A 23204-nucleotide genomic window follows, 5' to 3' on the forward strand; every position below is an offset into this window, starting at 1 on the left:
CACAGACCCCCAAATTCGATCCCCAAAATGTAGATTGAAAAGTGCATATATTTTGCATTTGATGATTTCTGTCTGTATTGCAGCAATTCCTTTAAGTCGTCAAACTTTTGAGGAGATCATAAAGCTGCGATTAAAGTGAAGATGATGACGTATCTATCTCAAGTCGATTAGATGTTTACCCAGTCGTCTTGGAGATTAGAATGAAGTTTGTTTTCGCACTTCCTGAAGCAGGGCAGAGTGATGTTTGTTTCCGTAAAGACCAACCCACGTCTTGTCTACTTCATGATGAGCACTGAAGTGTACACACAAAGATGTAAACACACACACACACACACACACACACACACACGGCGTAAGAGGACACTGTTTAGTCGTATGATGTTTGAGGAAATCCACCACACTCTGAAATTGCATCGTGTATAGAATGGCGTTTCTTAATACACCCTAGCTTAAGGCCAGCTTCAGTTAGGATGAGGTCTGTGTTCATAGGTGTAATTTAAGACGAGGCTGGAGACGGGGAAGAATGCAAGCGGGTGGAATGGTTAGCGTTGTCGGAGAAGAGGGATGACGAGGGTGGCTGGTTGTCGAATTACTTCATGTTGTCACATTGGCTCCTTGACCAGAATAGCCATGACGTTGGATGCCTGCTAGCGGCTAAAATGTGGCATTAATCCACAAAATAAACCGTGAGTTTCGGGCCGGTAATCGAGGAATGATCGTCATATTGAAGCTAATTTTAGCGGTTGCATGGGTTTTGGTGTCGTCTGACCAGTGAAGTGAGTAATGTGTGTAGACTGAGGATTCGGATTGTGGGGATTCAGTGGCTGGGTCTTATAACCGGTAATGAACCCCGCGGTTTCACCCTGTGCAGGGCAGCCGTAACGACACCCCCAGTCGATACGTTCGCCAGGCTCTCGCAGGGGCAGCGATCGCACGAACCAAATAAGGCAGCGTTTTGCTGCGGCTGGCCTCGCGAACACACACAGACCCTCGCCCATGTCTTTCGGGCTGAATGCACGCCATGGTAGGGTGCCCGTCACACAGGCATCTCCAGCTCTGACATTTTGAGTGACTCGACTGCTGCTTGCCCTGACCTCGGGGGAAAGAGGGGGGATCCGCGCCGACAGCTCCCCCCATGAGGAGGGGGTTGGATCGCTTCAAGCAGGAGGCATGAATGCTATGTCATCCGATTGTCTTTCAGCAGCGGACGATCTCCGTGTAGTGTGACGTGTGTTGCTGGACGGGTACAGTCATACGTACAGCCACCCGACCCTGGCCCCTGCGCTCGCCTCCATCACTACATACATCGTCCGTAGACGGCTAAACTTGGTTTAGGAGAGAACCGCCGACGTTCCGCGGTGCTGCCTTACTGCCAACCCGTAGCGCGAGTGCGGCTGGGTCGGAGTGGGCTAACGGGCCTGCATCGGAAGAATCCTATAGTAGACAAAATTCTTCAAAACAGTAGTTTTTGGGAACTAATCATTTTCCTTTCTTGTAGGAAACTTCATATGTGGATTTGCAGTGGTGGAAGATTTAGACGTTGCTGTGCATACCCCCTTCGTGTTTGTTACACGTGTTTTCTGTTATGTCTTGGCGACAACTGATATTATACACATCGCGGCCGTGCATTCAACCAGTGTGGATTAGTATGAGGAATTTCACCCATATCTTTTAAGCGTGCCTGTGGAATGCCACGGATTTCCCCGATATCAACAGTTCTCGCGTAAATGTAACCCTAATTTGCAACCTTCTTATGTTTCTCTGTATCTAATGTATATATATTGCATTTGTGGTGCGATTGATTATATTTGAGTAAATATTTTTTGCGACCTTGGATTGTTGAAAATAGCTTAACATGGAGGGGGCGGATGTACAGGCTGACGCTGTGAATGGCGACCAGGGAGGGCAACCCGTACAAAATGGCGGCAACTTCCTGGAAGAGGAAGAGATAGGGGAATTTAAGTTAGATGATGATAATATCCTTCATTCTTCTGGTATCGGCGAAACGGAGCTGCGCATCAGAGAAGAAGGAGATGAACCACAAGATCGTGATGAAGAAAATGTAGGAACGGTAACTCCCGCTGGAAGCGTGTCCTCTGGTGAGGGGTTGGTGCCGTCGCCAGCCAGGGCAGACAGCATTCCCAACGAGCATGAGATGTCTGTCGATGATGAAATCACCATGGAGACGACAGATCCCATCTCCGGGGATGAAGAGCCGCAGAGCTTCGCCAGCGAGATCGAGAGAGACACGAAGGAGAGCGAGCAGGATCTCAAGCAGCAAGAGGAGGGTGACGATCGTGGGGCGGACCACTCGATGGATACTCACCAAGCATCGGCATCAAGGGGTTCGTATCAGAGAACGAGTCCGACTGTCCAGACCATGATGGGGTCGTACCTCCACCGAGAGCGAGACACCGATCTCTACGATCTCTACCTCGATATCCCAGACATCGAGGTCGACTCGGAGAGCGAGGAATATGAGTTCGATAACGATGGGCAATCCGTGAGTGATCGCGGGGTCAATGACCTCTTAGCCGCGTTGCATGAACAGATCAAGTGGAAAGAGGATCGCAACCTGAGAAAAGCTCGGGGAGACCTCGACGAACCCAAAAACACTGTGATACGTCGTTACAACCCTGATTACGAGCCACCTCCAGAGTATGAGAGCACGAGATCCAGTACCGTACCGAGAAGTGTTCCCAGTGTACCCACAACAGGTATCTATCAGAGCAAGTACCAACGGAGGGGGAGCATAGGGACCAGTCATGATCTCGCGTCGAAATATCTCCCTCCTCCGCTGAGCAAGAAGCTCAGTTCGTCTTACGATAGTCTACCTCGTTACCAGCCCTCCAGCACTTCCAGCTCCTCTTCCTCTGGGTACTCCTCCATTGGTCGCTATGGCAGCGTTGACTCCCTGTCTCCATCCCGGATTTATCGGTCACAGAGCGACGAACCTAAATCCTCCTACCTTTCCACGCCGTCGTACACCAGTGGCATGGGCTATCGCTCGTACAGCAGTAGTGACATATCACGCACTACTCCTTCCTATCGCACGTCGACGTACAATTACGACGTCGGTAGCCAGGAGAGCGAGAGCGAGAGTGACGGCGAACGCGTGTATTCTTCGGCCTTGGCGCCGTACAGGGCTTATCGAGCTCGACGCGAAGGGCTAGAGGTCACCGGCCCGTACGCCAAGCACATGAGCAGATTCTCGGGGAGAGGGTCATCGAACACCTCTTCGCCCACCACACCGAGAAGATCTGCGGCGACGTCGAAGAAGCCAGTAAAAACCCTGGAGAATCTCGATGAACGCCTGAAAGAGATCCGAGCAAACTATCGCAAAAACCACAAGCTAAACTTTGAGCGTTACGACCCGTCTTCTTATTCTTCCATTGCAGGCCTTGCCGTGGACAGTGAGGGCGCCCTATCTTTGTAAGTATTCAAAATTTCGTCTTTCCCCTCAAAGTTAACAACAACTGTACATGTGTGTATATCTATGTACTGTCACACCTAACGTATTTTAAATCCTAACCTTGTGACATTAACCATAACCTTCCAATGAAATATGATGTCACCATGAGACAAAGAGAATCTGCAAACATATCGAATTTCTGATCTGTTTTTATCAGAAACGCTATTTGGAAATGAAATTCAACTCTTTTCTTAGTACAAAGAGGTAAATCTCAGCATTGTGTATCACAGCTGCTGTATATTGCACTTAACTTGAATTCCAATACAAACTTGCTTGCTGCATGAACGTTATATCACCTGCATGACGTAGGCCTATACTAAAAGAACAAAATCTGAGAACTGCAAAATCAGCATTTCATGTTCTATAAACACAACTCCTTGAGTTTCAATTTTGTGCGTTTTGAGTCTCCACGACATTTACCGTACTGCAATTATTGTTATCAAATTCGTCACTCTACATGAACGGAATCAGACCCCCGTGATTTAAAAAAAAGAAAGAAATATGTAATCAACTGAATGAACAAAAAATATAATTAAGCAGGTGCAATTATGTTCTTGAGATTTATACTCCCTGTAAAATAGCTAGATGCCATACAGATAACAAATATCTGGCCTTGATTGGCTACACTATTGTATCATGTGATCGTTGACATGTCACGTGCCAGTCACGTGTCAATCTCGTTCACTGTCAATACCAGCTGCTTAACGCTGCCCGGCCACTCCCATCTTAACCTTTGACTCAACACGTGGTACATGTGTATGGTGATATGCATGTTTAGCGATTTCGTTATCTGGTTCATTGCTTCTTGTATTGTGTGTATATCTGCTGACTTAATCATCATATTTGTGTGTTTCAAACACGATATCATGCTGATGACACCCCAAGAGATTAATGTGTATTAATTTCGTCTATCATTAATTGATAACGCTGTGTCTATGTTTGTATTGACTAGCTTGCGTTATTATCGCTATTATCTAAGTCGCTATAATTGGTGAGTATTTTGAAGCTCTAGAATAGTTCTACGTACACCGTATACATAGAAGAAATTCTCACTACTTACCACCACTCTTTTGAAATATTATCACATTCATGACTGAAAATGACAATCCTTTTGCATGCCAATAGTATTATTAGTATTGGAAAGTTAGGCTCATAATTCATGGCGGCACACGTTTCTTTTGACTCACAAAGAGAATGCTGAAGTAAATGACTTGTATATTTCTTTTCTGACCAGTTCCCCCTCAAACAAACATGGACAGTGAGGATGGATGTTCGTTAGATGTCATTTATAGCATCACTTTATAAAGAACGATACATTCTATGAAGGCTCCACAGCGATAACGCTAAAAATATCTGCCCCACCTTCGTAAACGATGGGCTTAAACTTCAGATAACATAGAAACTATAAATAATGCCTCAGCTGGGGTCGCCTTCCTACTGATATCATGGCCAGGCTAATCTCCCTATTTAAGCTCCCCCATGATACATCTGATGCGACCCAATGTACCGGGAGGAGGCAGCAAGCGATCTGCCATGATATGGGATAGCAGCATGCTATGTAGTGTTTACGTCTCTGCTCATCCCACATTCTCGGCATAGCTCGAGGATCAGGGGTCATCGCTCAAGTTCACGCATATCCCTGATTGCATCCCCACTCCAACATTTTTCATCTGTCATCCTGTTATCATCCTCCCCGCTCCATCTTTTTCACCTGTCATCCGTGCCGAAAAACTGATACCGTCACATATTGCCTGACCACCCCTTGACTTTACAATTTATCCTCGAGACGATCAAAATGTCTTCATAGCAAAATAAATTGCGTTAACTTAAATTGCGCCAGTAAATTGCTTAACACAGGTACCGCAGACATTTCCTGACGATCCCTTTTGACTTTGCAAATCATTTTCAGTAAGATCAAAATCTCGTCATGGTCAGTTAATCAGATTTAGTTATATTGCGCCAATAATTTGTTGTCAATAATGAAGTTGTCAAATCCTTGAAATAACTCTGCACTTATTGTTAATCTTTCAATGGAATAAACCTGATAAAATGTCCAAAATTTCATATTTCAATTCGCTCGCCTTGAGGTGAATATTTAATTTGCATTTGATTACGTACATGAAAAGAAAAGTTCTAGTCTGCTTGATTCAGAATCGACTCCTCTGCTCTCAAACCACAACCCTCATCACCAAGATAAATCTCCCTACTACTGTCGTCTCACAACTCCTACCTACGAACAATTGGCAGCATGCATGCCCCCACCCCAACCCACCCCCGCCCCAAACACACACACCAGCACTATTCGCATTGAATTCAAACATGCAACAGGGGCATGTTATAATTATATACTTGCTGATCTAGTTTACAAATTCAAACGAATTGCAAAAGATGATATGGCTCCTTAAGTGTAGAAAAATGCGATCGAAAAATACGTGACATCGCCTTTGCCAACATGTCTTCCTCATTAAAATGCCTCCTGGATTATTCCCTCCCCCTCCTCCGCTTGTCCGACTAGCAAGCATCTGTGTTAGTTCAATTATCTAATTTAGATCACTGTATCAGCGCTAATACGATGTGATTTCCCCCCTTCACATCAATGTCGATCGTTAACTTTACTAAAGGCCGACATGTAATGGCATCCAAAATCAACCTTCATCAACGTTTCGGTCAATGCTTAGCGCATCTGGGAAACGTTATAGATGAATTACTGTGTAAAGTACATGAGAGGGGCTTGATCATTCATGTTTATCATTATAACCTTTGTCTGTGCATGTCATGTTAAAAAGAAGGCTGAGAGGGGTATATGAATGTGTAAAGTGTATAGATTATATTGTTGAATTCTAGAAGTGATAGGAAAATCGCAATATCTAGGTAAGATATGAACACCCCTGTAAAAGGGGACGATTTAAGTTATGACGTAACGGACGAAAAAAAAAAGCGGGAAGAGGAGGGGAAGAAGAGGCATATTGTCCATCGGCAAACAAACATTATTGTTCACTTAAATAAAGAAGAGACATAATGCTACACACGATTCACCAGATAATATGCAGCTGATTGGATACATTAGCTAACAGATCGATATATAGAAAACGACAACTATTCACCATAATATAGTACATGACAATAGTAGAGGTGGAAGAGCCTTGAAGAATAGATCAGTTTGAGAGAATTGGATACATGATGGATGAACAGCGAGATAGAGAAAGAGACAAAAAGGCCAGAGATAAATGACCCAGGCGAGGTGAACTATCATCAATAGCTGACATATCAGCCGTCTGTCAAACCTATCATTTGGAGCAATCAAACAGTCCGCTCAACTTCCCGGCGATATACAATGCAAACATTTGATGTTCACGTGTGCTTGCACGCAGGCAGACAATTGATGATGAAGCTACACTAATGTGAAACATCATGTCAGACAAATTAGCTCCGAGAGGAGGTGAGGCATGTTAAGGGAGCAGAGGAGAGGGTAATGGAATTATCAGGTTACTCAAAGTTGTCTTGTGTAACTACTCGTTCACCCGACACAACGCACAACGTATAAGCACACGCGCTTTAAAACGGGCGAATGACGCCGCCCAATGATCGTTTGCCTCATGTCACTATCGTGTTTAGCAATCAAACTTTAGCAGGCTGTCCCATCATGCATCACGATAGTAGCAGAAGAGGGAAGAAGATGAGGAGGGGATAAAATTGGAAAAGAAGGGGAGATGGAGAAGAAGTAGATATCTACATGTATAGACAATAAAGAAGCAAAGTATACTATGGAGGTGCCAAGTGAAAAACAGGTAGCATTCTATATATGCGTTGTGTAGATATCTGTTTGTTACCATAGCAACGAAAGTATCATTTCGACAGCAGCGACCCGGTTATCAGTATGTCATTGCTTATAGGCGAGAAAAACTTGGATTATAGCATAATGTATGCAGGGATTTGCAGATAATAAAGGTACATTAGAGATCTATTCTAGAGTTGTAAATTTTTGACCTAATCTTGCAAAATGTCAGTGATTACTTAGAAAACTTACATCAATAGAAGACCGCTAAGTTACTAAACGTAGCTGTAGTACTTTGAAACTCATACCTCCATTGCCCCAGGTTTTATGGTAGTTACGACATGGAGCTCCATGCTTACAAGAAGACATTACAAATTGAAATGGGACACTTGGGCGGGAAGAGGAGTTCACGCGCTAAAGTTTGCGATGAGTTAATCGAGCATGTCACGTCTTCACGCCGGCTTGCCTCAAATGACCGCGTCATTATAAGGGTACGATATGGAGACGACAAGCAAACGGATTAGCTAGGTGTCGAAAGTGACTGGCGAAGTCATTAAGAGTGGAAGAGGTGTCCTGCGTTCTCAATTCCACCTTCATCGGCATGTCCCTTTGAAGTTCGGCCTAGACTGTGAGCCGAGCCGCCCCTCGATCTCGCGTAGATGTGGACTCATCGCTTGGTATTACGACGTCCCTTGATCGCTGAAGACTTAATAGGTCACGCGTAACTGTACTTAGGTAGGATGGGGCCATAAAAAGAATAAATCTATGTTTATCTGGAGAAACAAAGATGTGATTTTTTCATTTGAACATGCTTTTTGGACAATCATTCTTTTTGTTTTAATCAGTCAATTACGATGTTATTCCTCGAAAATGTTAAGTTTTGAATATATATTTTTTTTTTATGCACAAAAGTTCTCAATTCTTCAACAATCTAAAATAAGTTCAGATGAGTGAGTCTGCAAAATAAAATGTACATGCATATTGTTTTGCAGAAATACAGGATGGTTCTCAAATTGATCTTCTCTATACATTTTCTTTCAAGCCAATCTGTAGACCTCTTCCCCAATGTTATGTAGCTTTCCGGTCTGCCCAAACGAGTTAAGGCAGCTGTAATACACGTTATATTCAATTGGCATAGCGTGTTAACTTTGGTAGCATTTCTTCAGGCTTGAAAGGCAACGGAAAATACATAGGAACACACAAACATACACACACATGCATCTCTATACGACCCATACACAATTTGCAGATAACACTATGTGTTCATCTTCAGAAATCCACCTCTCTCTGCGCCCCTTGCCCCCCGGTGATACATATACACCATCGGAATGCGACCTTGTCAGGTCCCGGATGCCAGTGTATGAGTAATGCACATCAAACCAGCGCCAGACCGCATCCCATTCTTCCCATTCATTGTGTGCACACTATACACTCTTCAATTCCTTCAACAGTTAAATAGAGCGCCCTCCGTGAGATACAGTATTATGATTCATGCAATCGGTATGCAGTAACTTTTAACACGCCCGTCCTTCCATCCACGGGCACCACAAATTCATAGGGTTACGCTGATGTTTGGGGAGGCGGAAATTAACCCATATGTGCCATGAATTTGCTCCCTTTGTGAAATGCAGATGATGATACACTTTGACAGGACGGAACGATCCATTCACCTTAAATGACAGAAGTGAAACAATTCGAATTCTGACAAGTTGTGATATTTGTCATGCATTTCCCAAATTGCACCGCACACCCGAAGATCTCAGATTATTAAAATTTTTAGGGTCGCTTTGTTTGTACTGCGTTTCTCTCTCCCTTTCACGTATATGTATACATGGGAGTAGTAACACTATTTTGTGTTTTCGATACGCAAAAATAACGGCAGTCGCAGTCGCTGAAATTTTGTGTATTACGTCACTGCGCCAGACACGACGTCATTGCAAATAAAAGCTTGGCTACAAGGAAGAAGAAACAAGAACAGCTCCACAAACTGTCTGTGTACATAACTGCATAGCTGAGGCCATTGCCAATACATCTAGTTAGCGGGCGGTGGCGGGAGAATCCTTTGATGTGCTCGACAAGAAAGAACGTAAATGGACTATAGGCGAATTCTAGACAATTTTTATCGATTCCCTTGAGGTCGAGGCGTGTGGAATTACTCAAAAATCTTCGGCACCAAAACTAATTCCTCCTCTTGACAGACGAAGAGGAAGTTATTTCCCCGCCAATGCTCAGTTACTATCAATTTCCACTCTCTCTTCCTTTCTCATTCCTGCCTGTCTCTTCGGCCTATTCTCCGCTTTGTAGGCAAAATGGAGGTGTCGTCTGCTAGTTAACCGACGGCGGGCTAAATTTAGCTGATGGCATGCGAGGTATTCGCACTGTGAGATGTCGAATGCGCCGACGTTAAATGGCCACACCAGCGGAAAAAGAGCGATCTGGCAGGGCTGCGGGGCTCTTCGTTCAGAGGGTTCTCTTCACAGTTTTCTTTATATGTTGACCAGTTGCTAGCTGCGAATTAGGGAAGTTATGCATTTGTAGAGACGGCATTCTGTACAATAATATTTGTGATGATAGTGGCTGATTTGCCCGTGGCCAATTCGATGATAGGTTAAGATGGGTCCATTTATGAAATGCGTTTGCTTTCTTACGCTTTGGATTTACCCAATTTTGTGAGCGTATTCTTTAGTCACTCTTCCCGTTCTTCAAAATGAGATTATTTATGAAATGATAAAACAAAATCAGTAATGACGTCTGCAATGATTGCATATTTTTAAGTATCTCTGGTACTGTTATCATAAAGACCGCTTGATATCATAGTTTGATATCTATTTAACAAAATGACTTGCACTTTGGTAAAAAAAATTAAAAAAACACATGACGAGATCTTTTTCCATCTTAACAAGAATATGATGGAACTACGATAATTACACTTATCAGCGTAATAATGGAGTGGTTCAAAAAGAAAATCGCGATAATTTCGTGATACATCCCAAAACAAACACATTGTCTTAATTAAAAAGAAAATGACAAAAATATCAAGCATTTAAATGGACAGAAACAGGCAACCATAATTCTAAATCTCGTAGCGATGCCGCCATATTTAATCGTATGCACGGCTCTTGCCTCCACAGGGGAAGGGCGTGGTGTTAGCAGAACGGCATTGAGCCCACGACGGGGTCACTTCAGTGTCCCACAGAGGGTCATTTCGTACCACAGGTCAAGCTCACCGGTGCTCTTATATGGCAATTCATAGACAGTCGGTGTTAATGGTCTGTCGCGCAGAGTGCATAATGGGCAACTGGCACAGTCTGTAGGTCATCAATGTGTTGACGGCCTGTGTTCTTTCAAGTAGTTTCTTTTATGGTGGTCGTAAATAGCAAATTAAAATGACTCAAAGCAAATGCTTTAGGCATTACGTAAAGCGTCGTTTATTGCTTGCAGAACGCTTTTCTCAAGCGCTGTCGGTTTTTGATGGTCAGACATGCTATCCAAGTTGTATGAAAGATGTCCAAATTCCTCACTTTCAAGCCATCTTGGGGTGTAATTAATATAAATTCCCCAAGATAATTAAATTATATCATATGTATAGAGTTTGACTGTGTCCCAGTCTAGCCAGTGCATCCCGTCAAATACATCCAAAACAACAACAACAACAACAACAACAACAACAGCAACAGCAACAACAACAGCAATAGGAAAAGCACACAAATTAATCACTTTTTAGACTTCTATGGACAGAAAATTAAATTACCCAAGAGAAACTACATTATGTTCTTGTTGAATAGATGTGGCATAAATATCAGTCGTTCAATTATCCATCACTAGATTCTGTGGGTTTGTTCACTAAAAATCCCACGCCAATCTTAGTCGACATGAGAAAATAAATGTCAAATTTCTTTTCTCTTTTTTTTTAATCGCAAAACTTGACATTCGTTCGCGAGGATGGGAATTTAAAAGATTTTTCTTTTTGTCTTTTGGTGATAATATAGTTTTCTTTCACAGCAGGGAGGTGGGAAGGACCTCTACCTCTCTGATAGACTATAATTCTCCTTGTTGAATTCTGGCGATTCCAACTGCACATTTTTACTCTCCACTGTCTGAAAACATCCTCCAACATTCCGCCCTGATAAACTTTTTGCATTTTATCATGAGTCAAATTCAAAATCAAGTGATGTAGATGCCTACCCTGTAGTGCATGCCCGCATTCTACTGTCATGCTGTAGTCGAATACATGCAGTCCTCTTTAAACTATACAGTCCCCACATGCACGCTTCACTGTCCGTAGTCGTTACAAGATGACCTGTGTATCGGCATATCACAAAGTTTCTAGAATCGATTCCACATGGTTTAGTCAGAAGTTCCTTGAATCGATCCCACATCGCTCAGTTCCCCCCCCCCCCACAAGTTTCCTGAGGCGATTCCTCATCGCTTAGTCACAGTAGCTATGTAATGCATGCACCACATTAACGCATGCCTCGCCTCGGAGCTTGCTCATAAACTTATTCACGTCTATTGCACCTTAGTTGATTTACAACGATTATCATCAATATTGATAGAACTTTAGGTGAAACCATGCTACATTTGTGTAATCATGCCTTTTGATATCAGTGTTAAATACACCACACCGATGTACCAGTAATGTCAAGTAACTGGCACTTATCTAAAACTAATATTTTTCTGTTGAATTACAAATTACAAAAATCATTTAATTCGTTCTCGTTTTTCCTGTTCCAAATAAAAAGAACAAGTGATCAAATTTAAATATGAAATGCATTTGTTTAAATCACTATCGGTTCATATCACCCTGTGACTTTAATAAAAGTAAACATATCGAATTTATCAATCACTTGCTGGTACAGTCGTTAATCAAAATCATAACGCAGCGGATTATGAACAATCATCCTAAACGCAGAGATCTAAAGTTATGCGAAGTAGTACATTCAACGAACCGAACAACATGATCACCAGTGTTTGTTTTTCTATAATTGCTGAATTTGGAATTCTGTGAGATATGGTCAATAATGTCATCTTTGAATATGATAACATTTTTTGGACGTAATTCGCATAGAAATCAGCTTCTCTTTTCCTACACGTGCCTACATGTAAATTCTGTTCTATTTATGACGTCACAGGGAGTCCAGTGATGAGGAACGGCTTGTTTCCCGCCCACCTCAAGAGCCGTACCGCACCAGCCGACGCCTCACGCAGAAGCCGTTCTTCAGCCTTCCGCTCCGCCGCAAGACCGTCTACGACGGCGAGCCGGCGCGCATCAGCTGCAACGTCCAGGGCACGCCCAAACCGCGAGTGACGTGGACGAAGAATGGCGTTCCCATCTACGACGGCACGCACTACCTCATCACCTACCGCTGGGGTGTGGCCATGGTGGAGTTGATCAGGGCGTCGAAGGCGGACACTGGAACGTTCACCTGCACGGCCAAGAACAACGAGGGTGATGCCACAACGACCTGCGAACTGGTGGTCGAGGACAGTACGTATACAGTCAATGAATATCCAGCTGTGGTTGTTGCGTAAATACAAGAGAAAACTTCCAGAGGGGAAAAATCATGTGCAAGATTTGTTACAACAGTCTCCAGAACTAACTAATAGCGGGTAGTTGTATATTAGGCCATATTACAAACGAAAAGTGGCCGTACTATTTTTTTCTATTCCTACATTCTTTGATGAATTTTCATGTACGATCTACAATATTACGTGACAAAAACAAAATGCATTATGAAATGCAACACACTCCTGACCTTTAAGCGACTTTGGTCATCGTGGAATTTCATTAGCTAACTTTGATTGATTGAAGATGCTTAGCAATTACACTGCAATCATGAATTCTCTGGGTCTAATTAATAATAATAGCTGTTTTTATATAGCGCATTTCACACTTGCTAGAAAGTATCCCACCGGTGTCATGATAATATTCATAGGTGTCTGTAAGTAATGTTGCCAATTTGCTCGTTCCGTGCTAGGGCTACCAGCGGATGAGAGCGAGGACTACATCCGGCCGTCGTTTGCCAAGCCTCTCCGACGCGTGCGCGCCAAGGAAGGGCGAAAGGTGCGCCTGGAGGTGCAAGTGATGGGATGGCCCGAGCCCAAAGTCACGTGGTATGCCGTCAGTCCTCCTTTTTGTCCAATTCAGCTTGTTTTGGTCACAAAGACAGAGTCAACCCTCTTAAGACAGGTGGAAAGGTGCAGCGGGATTAAAAGAAGGAAGAATTGCCCTTATTCTTCTTCCTTCATAAAAAGATTAATATGACTATTGATATTTTGTAAAATATTGTCGACATCATTGTTGTTATTAATTGTCATTGTCATTATTATTATCATTATTTTACTAGTGCTAGAAGTAGATGTAATAGTAGTATTAGTAGTGATAATTATAATAATAATGATAACAATTAATGATAACAATGATAATGATGATAATAATAATAATAATAAATAATAACAATAATGATTATAGTGGTGGTAGTAATAGTAATAGTAGTAACAATAGTAGTAGTACTAGTACCAGCAGCAGTAGTAGGAAACAAAAACCCAGCTTTAGTGCTTCAAAATAGTTCTAAAATGTGTGTTAGAGATAGCAACAACCAACGTAAAAATGTCAATTTCGATAATCAATTTTAAGTATTGTTAAATATACAAAATGTGAACAATAGTTATAATAAAAGTGTTTCTATACAAAACCGTCTACAGTTACGGGTAAGTGAGAAAAATAGTGATCTCCTTATATTTTAGGTTTTATTGCAAAATTTTTGTATGGTAGGATGTTTTGTGATACAACTGACCTACACATATGCACCAAACGTGATAACTCGAACATTTTAAAATCACTGCTCCCAAAGGTAAACTGTACCTTTAAGCTGTTGTATTGTTATCGTCAATGCAGTTTTTATGATTTTCATTAACTTTGAAAATGCATCTTCTACTCAAACCCCAGGATGAAGGACAACGTCCGCATCAGCGACCTCACCGACCACACCTACGTGGAGAAGTTCCCCAACGGGCTTCAGACGCTGATCATCTACGGTGTGACGCCTACGGACGCCGGGCGATACCAGGCCGTCGCTTCCTCACCCGCCGGCAAAGCTACCTGCTCGGCCGATGTGGAGGTGATCGAAGGTACGGCACTTCAAAGGGTTCTCGACCCTGTGGTTGAATAGCATAATGATTTCAGTCAACAGATTTTATTACGCTGAGATAAAAGATCGGTGACTCATTGATACCTTAGCTTTCCAAATGTTTTTGGCAACTTCAGTAAGATTTCTTGTCCAGAGAAGGCTTCATGAAAGACTGTTTTATTTTTCTCTATCTATACACTGTATATCAAATTGCATCGAGGCTCTTAGTTATTTTACTCAAAGTTTTCCTTCCCACTGTATTATAAATAATTTTAGAATGGCACGTAGTTGATGATGTTTGCGGCACATGCATATTCTCAGTAGTGAAGACTGATTTTTAGAATTCGTTGTCGCCTTCTATTGTAGTCGAAGCCGACGTCGAGTCAGCAGGAGAAGGCGAAGGTGTCGGTCGTGGTCGTCGCAAATCTCGCCGAGTGCCAAGACCACCGCGCCCGAGTCACATCGACACCACAGGTGAGGCGATTCGCTCTCACCACAGGCGATCTCGGCACGCTCGAGACCCATCTAGCCTGTCACCAACCACGTACAGCTACGAGTCTACACGCACGACCAGGAAGCACAGAGATCACTACACGCCCAAGACCGACGTTCTCGCACCCTCACGCACCCGCTCCTACAGCCCTTCGTCACCATCTGGCACCTCGCCATCTTCTCGGTACTCGCCCTCGCGTGGATACTCGCCCACGACGTACGGTTCGCCAAGTCGATACCAGGCTAGGCCGTCGTCGCCCGTGAAGAGCTATCGACCGTCATCACCTTCGTATTACGGCTCGTTGTCACCAAGCAGAGGCTATCGCCCGTCATCGCCGACGTACAGGCCTTCGTCGCCATCGACTTACAGGCCATCGTCACCATCAGGGCCGTACCTCAGCTACGCAACAACGAAGCGACTTGCGAGTCGAGGAGGTGTTGGGGACACAGGGGTAGATTTCTATCAGGCAGGATCCGATAGGCCACGACGGTACATGGATAAGTACGAATCGGTTCGCAAGACAGCTCGAGAATCCGGGTTCGTTGACACAACACGCACATCGGCAACGTACACTCGCTCGGGACGGCCATTACCAACACCAGCTTCATACAGCAGTCGATACTCAAGCACATCGATATCTCGAGATCGGTCATCTCTCGATCGTGATCGGTCATCTCTCGATCGCGATTGGTCGCCGCGTGACATCGAGCGACCAACACGTGACATCGAGCGACCACCACGCTACCAACCCGAACGGTACACGCCAGAGCCGTACAAGTACACGCCAGAGCCGTACAGGTACACGCCAGAGCCGTACAGGCCTGTGCGTGATCGCCCAGTGTCCGTTCCGACGAGGATACCACGTCGCGTCTATCGCAGCGAAGAGGACTACTACTCGCTACGCGATGACGTGCACGGCTACGAGGTCGAGGACCGATACTCTCGAGAATACGATCGCTACGATCTGGAAGACGAACCCGTCATTCGAACATACGCGCCGAGCGCCCCAGACGTTGAACCTATTGCGGCAGAAGAAGCTCCGGAGGAAATCGCGCCCGACGAGCCCGAGCAGGTTGGACCGCCGACCTTCCTGAGGAAATTCCAGGACATGTCCATCAGGGATGGAGAGAGGGTCGTACTTGAGGTCGAAATATCAGGTCAGTATTCTGTCCCACCCCCCCCCCCCCCCCCCCCCGGCACTTATATCAATATTTCATGCAGAGAATGTGTCCATATTCTAGTTTATATTCGTTTCTATAGTTTAACCCTTTGTGTGCTTTTGAGTGCTGATTGGCACATAAATCCCGTTGAATTGTACACACTGTCCAAAGTTCCTTTCACAGACAGGATTGAGACCTATTTAATATTTCAACAAAAGCTGTTTTTATGCCGCTATCATTGTGTAATTGTACTCCAGCAAAGATAAATCCATTCTTGACTGTCACTTGCCTTATCCACTTATACAGCTGGATCTTTCCATTTCATGTGTACACACCATTGATATATTTTACATTTTCATCCATAGACCGTAAACCACCACACACTCTTGAAATAGACTTGACGTGAATGAAATCATTAATTAGCTAAAATAGACATACACCGGTTAACGAGAAAAAAGAATGTATTGTTTGTAAGCGATTGCACGCTAGTGAAACAAAAGAAATTCGATAGAAAGAGTATGAATGGCCTGACTGCCTTGCGTTGACATTGATATAAAAAGAGAATAAACTAACTAAACTGGAGTCAAAGCTGGTAAACCTCTCTATTTTCTCTCTCTTATACTGTATCTATACCATAGGTGCTCGTCCGATGGACGTTGGCTGGTTACGCAACGGCCAGGACATCGTCGACTGCAAAGAATTCCGCTACGTCAGCCGCGGCAACATCTACCAGCTCGAAATCGCCGAGATCTTCCCCGAGGACAGCGGCAAGTACACCTGCGAAGCGCTGAACGATCTTGGTGAGGCGGAATGCAGCGCCATGTTGACAGTCAATGGTAAGTTACGTAATACCATGTTCGTCTACTTCATCAGTATGTCGTCTTACATCTTCTTTCTTGCCGTTTTTTCTGTCCCATTTTGTAAATCTAAGCACTACGTTTGTTGAAGCAGCGAATGTTTAATTGTTAGTACTTTATGGTTGGTACATAAAACCCAAATGATATAATGTGATGCGCAAAAGTCCGCCGCCACACACTACACATATTTCGGTCGCACGACTGACAGACTTTGGATCCGAAATAAATCACAATAGCCTAAGAATAAATACGCTCGTTTATTTCAGATGTAAAGTCGCTTTAGTCGTGCGACCGGAAGTTGTATAGTGTGCGGCGGGCTGTAAAATGAACAAATTTTCAGTTAGCAATGGTCTGCATTGAACTCTGAACCACAGACTTTTCAAGACATGAATTAGTGTTTAAATTAGCAGAGCTGTTGAGAATTGTCAAGCAGTTCTAATAGTGCTGCATGAATGGCTTTGTTATTTTGTTGAAAAGAATAGACATTAACCAATCCTGCACATTTCGATAGACGCCTAGTTCATACATGAATATTTATAACATTTTTTTTTATGCGTAGAATGACACCTACTCGCTTATATTTTGAATCAACAATTTCCTCTGTTATCAATAACTTTGTTCAGTTGACGTAGTGTCATATTCCTGTATGAAAAAGGAATGCGAAGTAAAATCAATTTAACCAAATAGTTTTCATGGAGACCCGGTCCTATCAAGGTTACCATACATGCCATATACCTCAGTTACAAGTCAGTTTCAAGAGAAGATCTGAAATCATCGTCATCTGCACATGCTCAGATTGTAATAGGGAACTGACTTTAAACCAAGTTGTCAATGACTCAAAACTTTTGATGGTGCTTGGTGCATGCATGTCATCAAGTGATGACATGCAACTGATTGACAAATTGTCCTATACATCGACGTAAATAAGCACTAAATTGAAGTATTTTTTTAGTAGTAGTAGTAGCCATTATAAAAGAAATCATGAGCGTACATACTCGAGTAGTACGCCCATGTATGCCCATGATTTCTTTTATCATGGCTACAAAAAAAACCCTGATCAATTCAGCGCTCTTTACGTCGATATAGTGCAATTTGTCAATCAGTTGCAATGAAAACATCTCGACGGAATTAGAATTTCATGAAAGTGACGACTTGTCGTGATTATGTCCGCAGAGGAGCCGAGTGTCAGCATCAGCATCTCTCAGAGCATGGACGTCAGCTTCAGCACCGACATCCCTTGCACCGCCACCATCGACGAGGACCACATCCCGCCCGAGTTCTTCGAGGAGCCCCAGTCGATGATGGTTGAGGAGGGCGCCCCAGCCCGCTTCACGTGCGATGTCGACGGTGACCCTGTACCTTCCGGTAAGTTGACCTGAGCCGTGACCGCTGCTTTAACGCACTATTATCATAATAATACAACGTACTCCCGATATAACGAAGACGGCTATAATGAAAGGTCGTAACAACGAAAGTAATCATTTAGGTCCCTCAGTTATTATCTATAATATTTACGCACAGTGTTTGTTCTGCGAAAATGAAATGTGGATATACCGAAATAAAGCTGCCGATCCCGAAGACTTCGTTATAACGGCAGTTGAATGTATTATTATCGACAGACCGGTGTTTGACGTGAGTGCGATGAGCCATGATATTAGTGGTGACTCAATGCAGTTTGCAAAATATGACACCAAGGAATCAACTGAATTTAATTCAAAGTATACAGAATTAATCCATTCCTTACGGGAACCTGGTGGCCCGTGGATTATGTCTATGGGGATTTCAAAATTCAGCTGGGAACAGGTTAAGAAACTGCCGTGTTACATATTGCTGTAGTTATATTTCCACCGGTACTTTCACCCTTGACTACAGTTCAATGACTGTATGGAAAACAATCATATGGTACTAGTAAAAGATTTCGAAGCATCATTGATGCTCAGAAGCATTTGAAGTTAATTCCCTGCACCTGTCGATCGCAGTTGGAACTGCTGACATTAATATGATGACCCTGTATTGCGAAAATTTTTCTTGCAATTGCGACGAAAATCTTACGCTCGACGAAGTCATAACTAAAATATGCTACTAGGATGTAACGTTTGAACAAAACTTTGCACACTGGATGTTTTGATGACGTGTCTTTATCACCGCCGTTTTACACGATGTCGTTTCTGTTATCAGTGACGTGGTCGAAGGATGGCCGCCCGTTCACCGACGGCGGTCGCTTCTCCATCCGCAGCGACAAGTTCACGCACACCTTCGAGATCATTGCGACCCTCTCCACGGACGCCGGCACCTACGCCTGCATGGCGCGAAACTCCGAGGGCGAGGTCGTGTGCGAGTTCACGCTCGACGTCTTGCCCGGCGCCGGTGATGGCAAGGGCATCACCGCATCTGACGTCAGGTGAGGATGGAAGCCCTGGTCGTCGATTTCCCCTCAATATGAAGTCGAACCCATTTGTCATATGAGTTATGATAACCATCTTTTGCTTTGCCAATTAGTAACTATTGGCCATGAGATTGATGTATTCCAGATTTGCCATCGTATCTCATCGTCACGTAGTATCGGCAAGTCAGTATTCCTTCACTTGCATCTATGAATGATATCAGGCATGTATAGAAATATAATGTAATTCTCTCATATTGAATGCTCTTACACTGCTTCCGAACTCCTTTCATCATTGCCAATGATGTTTGAAAGGGGACAGTCTCGGTCTCTTCAATTGATATTGTTCTGAAAGTCACTGCACTTACGTAATTTTTAGCAGTATCACAAGCACTTGTTCATAAGTTTGTAGATGTACACCACCTAACAGCCTAACGTCACGATTAGCCTCCAACCCAATTATCTATCTATCTATCTATCTATCTATCTATCTATATCTCTCTGTCTGTCTGTCTGTCTGTCTATATCTATCTATCTATCTATCTATATCTCTCTATCTGTCTGTCTGTCTATATCTATCTATCTATTTATCTATATATCTATCTATCTATCTATCTATCTATCTATCTATCTATCTATTGATATGTCTGTCTGTCTTTCTGTCTATATTCTATCTTTCTATTTCCTTATCGATATATTTATCTATTCATCTAGCATTCTATCTATTTATCTATCTGTATATCGTTCCGTCTAATTATATAATTATGGACCAAAGAGGTAGAGAGATAACATTACCAATAGAAGAGATATAGAATATTATACAAATATTGCATGCTTTATTATGCACTGTGATCAGTGACGATCGTATATTGTATATTATTATACCTATCAAAGTAGTAAATCTCCACTGCATATATCTTCCTTTTGTCACTTCTTGCACAGTAGTGCCGCACGGGAGTCTAGCAAACCCGCCGACACACCGGCAGAAGATGCCGCCAAGCCTTCGGCTTCAGACGCATCTCAGGGCTCCGCTGGTTCAGCACCTGTCGACGGGTTAGTTCACTTGTACAGATGGAGGCAGTAACTCCGCAAAACCCAACATTTCACCTCTAACCAAATTAGATCATACTTACACTAAAGCTCTTAGCCTAATTGAAGAAAAATGAAGTTTCGTCATTAGGAACAGCTTAGATTTGTAATCAGCACTTCTGTAGGATTATAGTGGTGGCACAGTTGATTAATCTGTTCATATCAAATTCAAGATTACAGTCTCCTTGTAATATTCGCCAATTTCAATGATGTAGATAACATCAGCTCAGGTTAGTTGGTTGCACCATGACACCGCCCTCGTGTGCGAGTGAATGGCTGTGTATACAGATATGTGTTTATGTGAATGTTTAAATGTTAGTACTCGTTGAGGCCATATAATATATCATACCTTTGACCATATGTATCTAAACTAAATGGTATAATAAATGGTTTAAAGAAATGGATGGACTGAATTTGTTCCCCCTGCTTGCTTTTAGTTCTCATTTCCTCACACAGACTTTTTACCCAATAATCGAATGTGTCGTAGTTCAACAGCCATTATTATGACAAACGGAAGACGCCAGTATAAAAAGATGACCCCAATCTAACTCGCTGCTTCCGTTTTCTCTCTCTCTGTTCCTCCGACAATTCATCGCACTACCTTCCAGTGGTGAGTCCACGACGGCCCGGTCAGAATCCGACACCGACTCGCAGGAAGGCAGCGTGCCAAAGTTTGTCACTAGTCTCACCGACCAGGTTTGTAGAGAGAACGTTCGTATCAAAGTTGATTCGGATTGCCAGTATTTTGTCTGTTAATTCAGTTGAATGTGGACGTCCATCGTTTTTTTTTTGTTATGAAAAGTCATCAACTCCGAAGATGAGGAGAAAGTCGAATGGGGCGACTGCAAATTTAACACAATAACAGGACGACAGTTTTTTTTTCACAAAGAAATTTTATTCACTTAATGCATTCCGGTAGAAAATAAATGTCACATATGATACATAAAGACAAACAATACAATTTCACAGGCAGCCAGCTACGAAACGTCTAAATAATATGAATACGATTCCAATTGATATTGAATACAAAACCTGTAGTTTTTTTTTCAGACATATATTCGTCTACTTTCTTCGCTTGCTTTAAAAATTGACAAAATTGGCTAAAATGTAATGATATCTTTTTATTTCTTACAGAAAATATAAAGTATATTTTGCAAACAAATAAACCACGTTGTAACACTGGGTTTTCTGTAAAACCAAGTATAAAAGCACTTCTAGTAATTTGAGTTTGATTCTGTAACAAAATTTCCTGTATTTGAGCAATAAACCTTTCAGTAACATCGCATTCCCAAAACAAATGTGCAGTTGTTTCTGTGGAGCTCGAACAAAACGTACAGGGGTCAGAGGACGATAGTTATCTACAGCTAAAATTCTGAATGAAAATATACCGGTACTGCTCAGAAAACATTCCAGCATTATGTTAGATGTAAGCGGTGTGTACGGTTCGAAAGTGGCTTATTTTTTGTCTTCTTAATGCTTGTGCTCCTAGTGGATGAGAATAAGAAAATAAATCATTTTCATTTTAGTGTATCGATGCATTGTTTTGTCAGTGTCAAGGATTCTTAGGAACGCTTTCAGAGAGAAAAAGAGATGCGAGTCACAAAGCGCTGTCATATCGTAAATTTGAATGAAATACAATCTTGACAATGGAACTATTCTCATGAGCCCTGATATGTAGCCCGTGTTTCTAGTAACTGGATATTCTGAAAACCAATGCGGTTTTTGATTCAGAAGAGCTTGACCAAGATGAACGTAGATCCGAATTACTTATACCAACTAGCTTTAAATACTATTTAACGCTATTAATGTTATGTAATATTTTCTAAAATTCTTATTCCATTCTTTGCTCTCCTGATAGCGAGCATCCGAAGAGGACAAGGTTGTCTTGGAGTGCCAGGTAGAGGGCGTCCCAATGCCCACGGTCCAGTGGTTCGTCCACGAGGCCCCCATCGAGTCCGACAAGTTCGTCTTCGCTTCCATGGACGAGAATGGCGTGTGCCGCCTGACCATCTCCGAGGCGTTCACTGAGGACTCCGGTGTGTACCGTTGCCAGGCAACCAACGCAGCAGGAACCGTGTCAACATCCGGCAAACTGGAGATCATAGGTAAGGATACATTGCTTTCAAAACAAATCCACTATAAACAAAATGAGTCTGTTTTTATTCTGCCTGTCGCTTCAGCTCTAGAGTATCTATCTACAATGATCTATCTATCTGTCTGTCTATCTATCTATCTATCTATCCTTCTGTCTGTCTATCTATCTATCTATCTATCTATCTGTATATCTATCTATCTATCTATCCTTCTGTCTGTCTATCTATCTATCTATCTATCTGTATATCTATCTATCTATCTATCTATCTGTATATCTATCTATCTATCTATCTATCTATCGATCTATCTGTATATTTATCTATCTATTCATCTGATTATATAATATTTCTATCTATCTATCTATACATCTATCTATCTATCTATCTATCTATCTATCGTCTATGGCAAATACTTAGTCGAGTTTTCGACCTATAATTATGTCTCTGATTTATACCTAGCTGTGCAAAACTCTCGCTCTGTGTGTGTGTTGCTACAAGTGTAGCACTGCAAGCTTCCTTTTCTTCGTCTTTTACTAAAACGTCCATCAAAAAACCATTATTTTGTAATGTACTTACATTTATGATATATTATGATATTGACCATCATTATTATTGATGGCTCTTTAATCTCCCTATTGTTCCTGAGATGAATGACGAACTTTTCAGCATGAACACGCGTGCAATCTGAGTATCACGTACGTCTGTATTGTAAATATACCAAACTGCAAAACACTTAGAAATTTGCAATCGGT

At 42.6% G+C, this 23204-nt stretch overlaps 1 protein-coding gene across 3 annotated transcripts in view; it reads left to right on the forward strand.

Moving 5' to 3' along the window:
* The first annotated feature begins 1214 nt into the window (after window positions 1-1214).
* LOC139728716 (uncharacterized) overlaps window positions 1215-23204 on the forward strand; it is a 28554-nt gene continuing 6564 nt past the window's right edge. For 2 of the 3 annotated variants that reach the window (XM_071639661.1, XM_071639675.1), the window contains exons 1-11: window positions 1215-3432; window positions 12380-12735; window positions 13226-13361; window positions 14197-14378; window positions 14744-16027; window positions 16669-16866; window positions 18061-18252; window positions 19066-19288; window positions 20213-20323; window positions 20968-21055; window positions 22218-22464. In XM_071639661.1, the coding sequence (XP_071495762.1) occupies window positions 1856-3432; window positions 12380-12735; window positions 13226-13361; window positions 14197-14378; window positions 14744-16027; window positions 16669-16866; window positions 18061-18252; window positions 19066-19288; window positions 20213-20323; window positions 20968-21055; window positions 22218-22464 (4594 nt within the window). In that variant the 5' untranslated portion in view covers window positions 1215-1855. The remainder of the gene's footprint in view (window positions 3433-12379; window positions 12736-13225; window positions 13362-14196; window positions 14379-14743; window positions 16028-16668; window positions 16867-18060; window positions 18253-19065; window positions 19289-20212; window positions 20324-20967; window positions 21056-22217; window positions 22465-23204) is intronic. The other variant, XM_071639667.1, reaches the window with a different exon arrangement.

This window comes from Diadema antillarum, unplaced genomic scaffold, assembly GCF_040938485.1.
Source record: "Diadema antillarum isolate AM-2024a unplaced genomic scaffold, OU_Dant_1.0 scf00000019, whole genome shotgun sequence".
NCBI classification, from domain to species: domain Eukaryota; kingdom Metazoa; phylum Echinodermata; class Echinoidea; order Diadematoida; family Diadematidae; genus Diadema; species Diadema antillarum.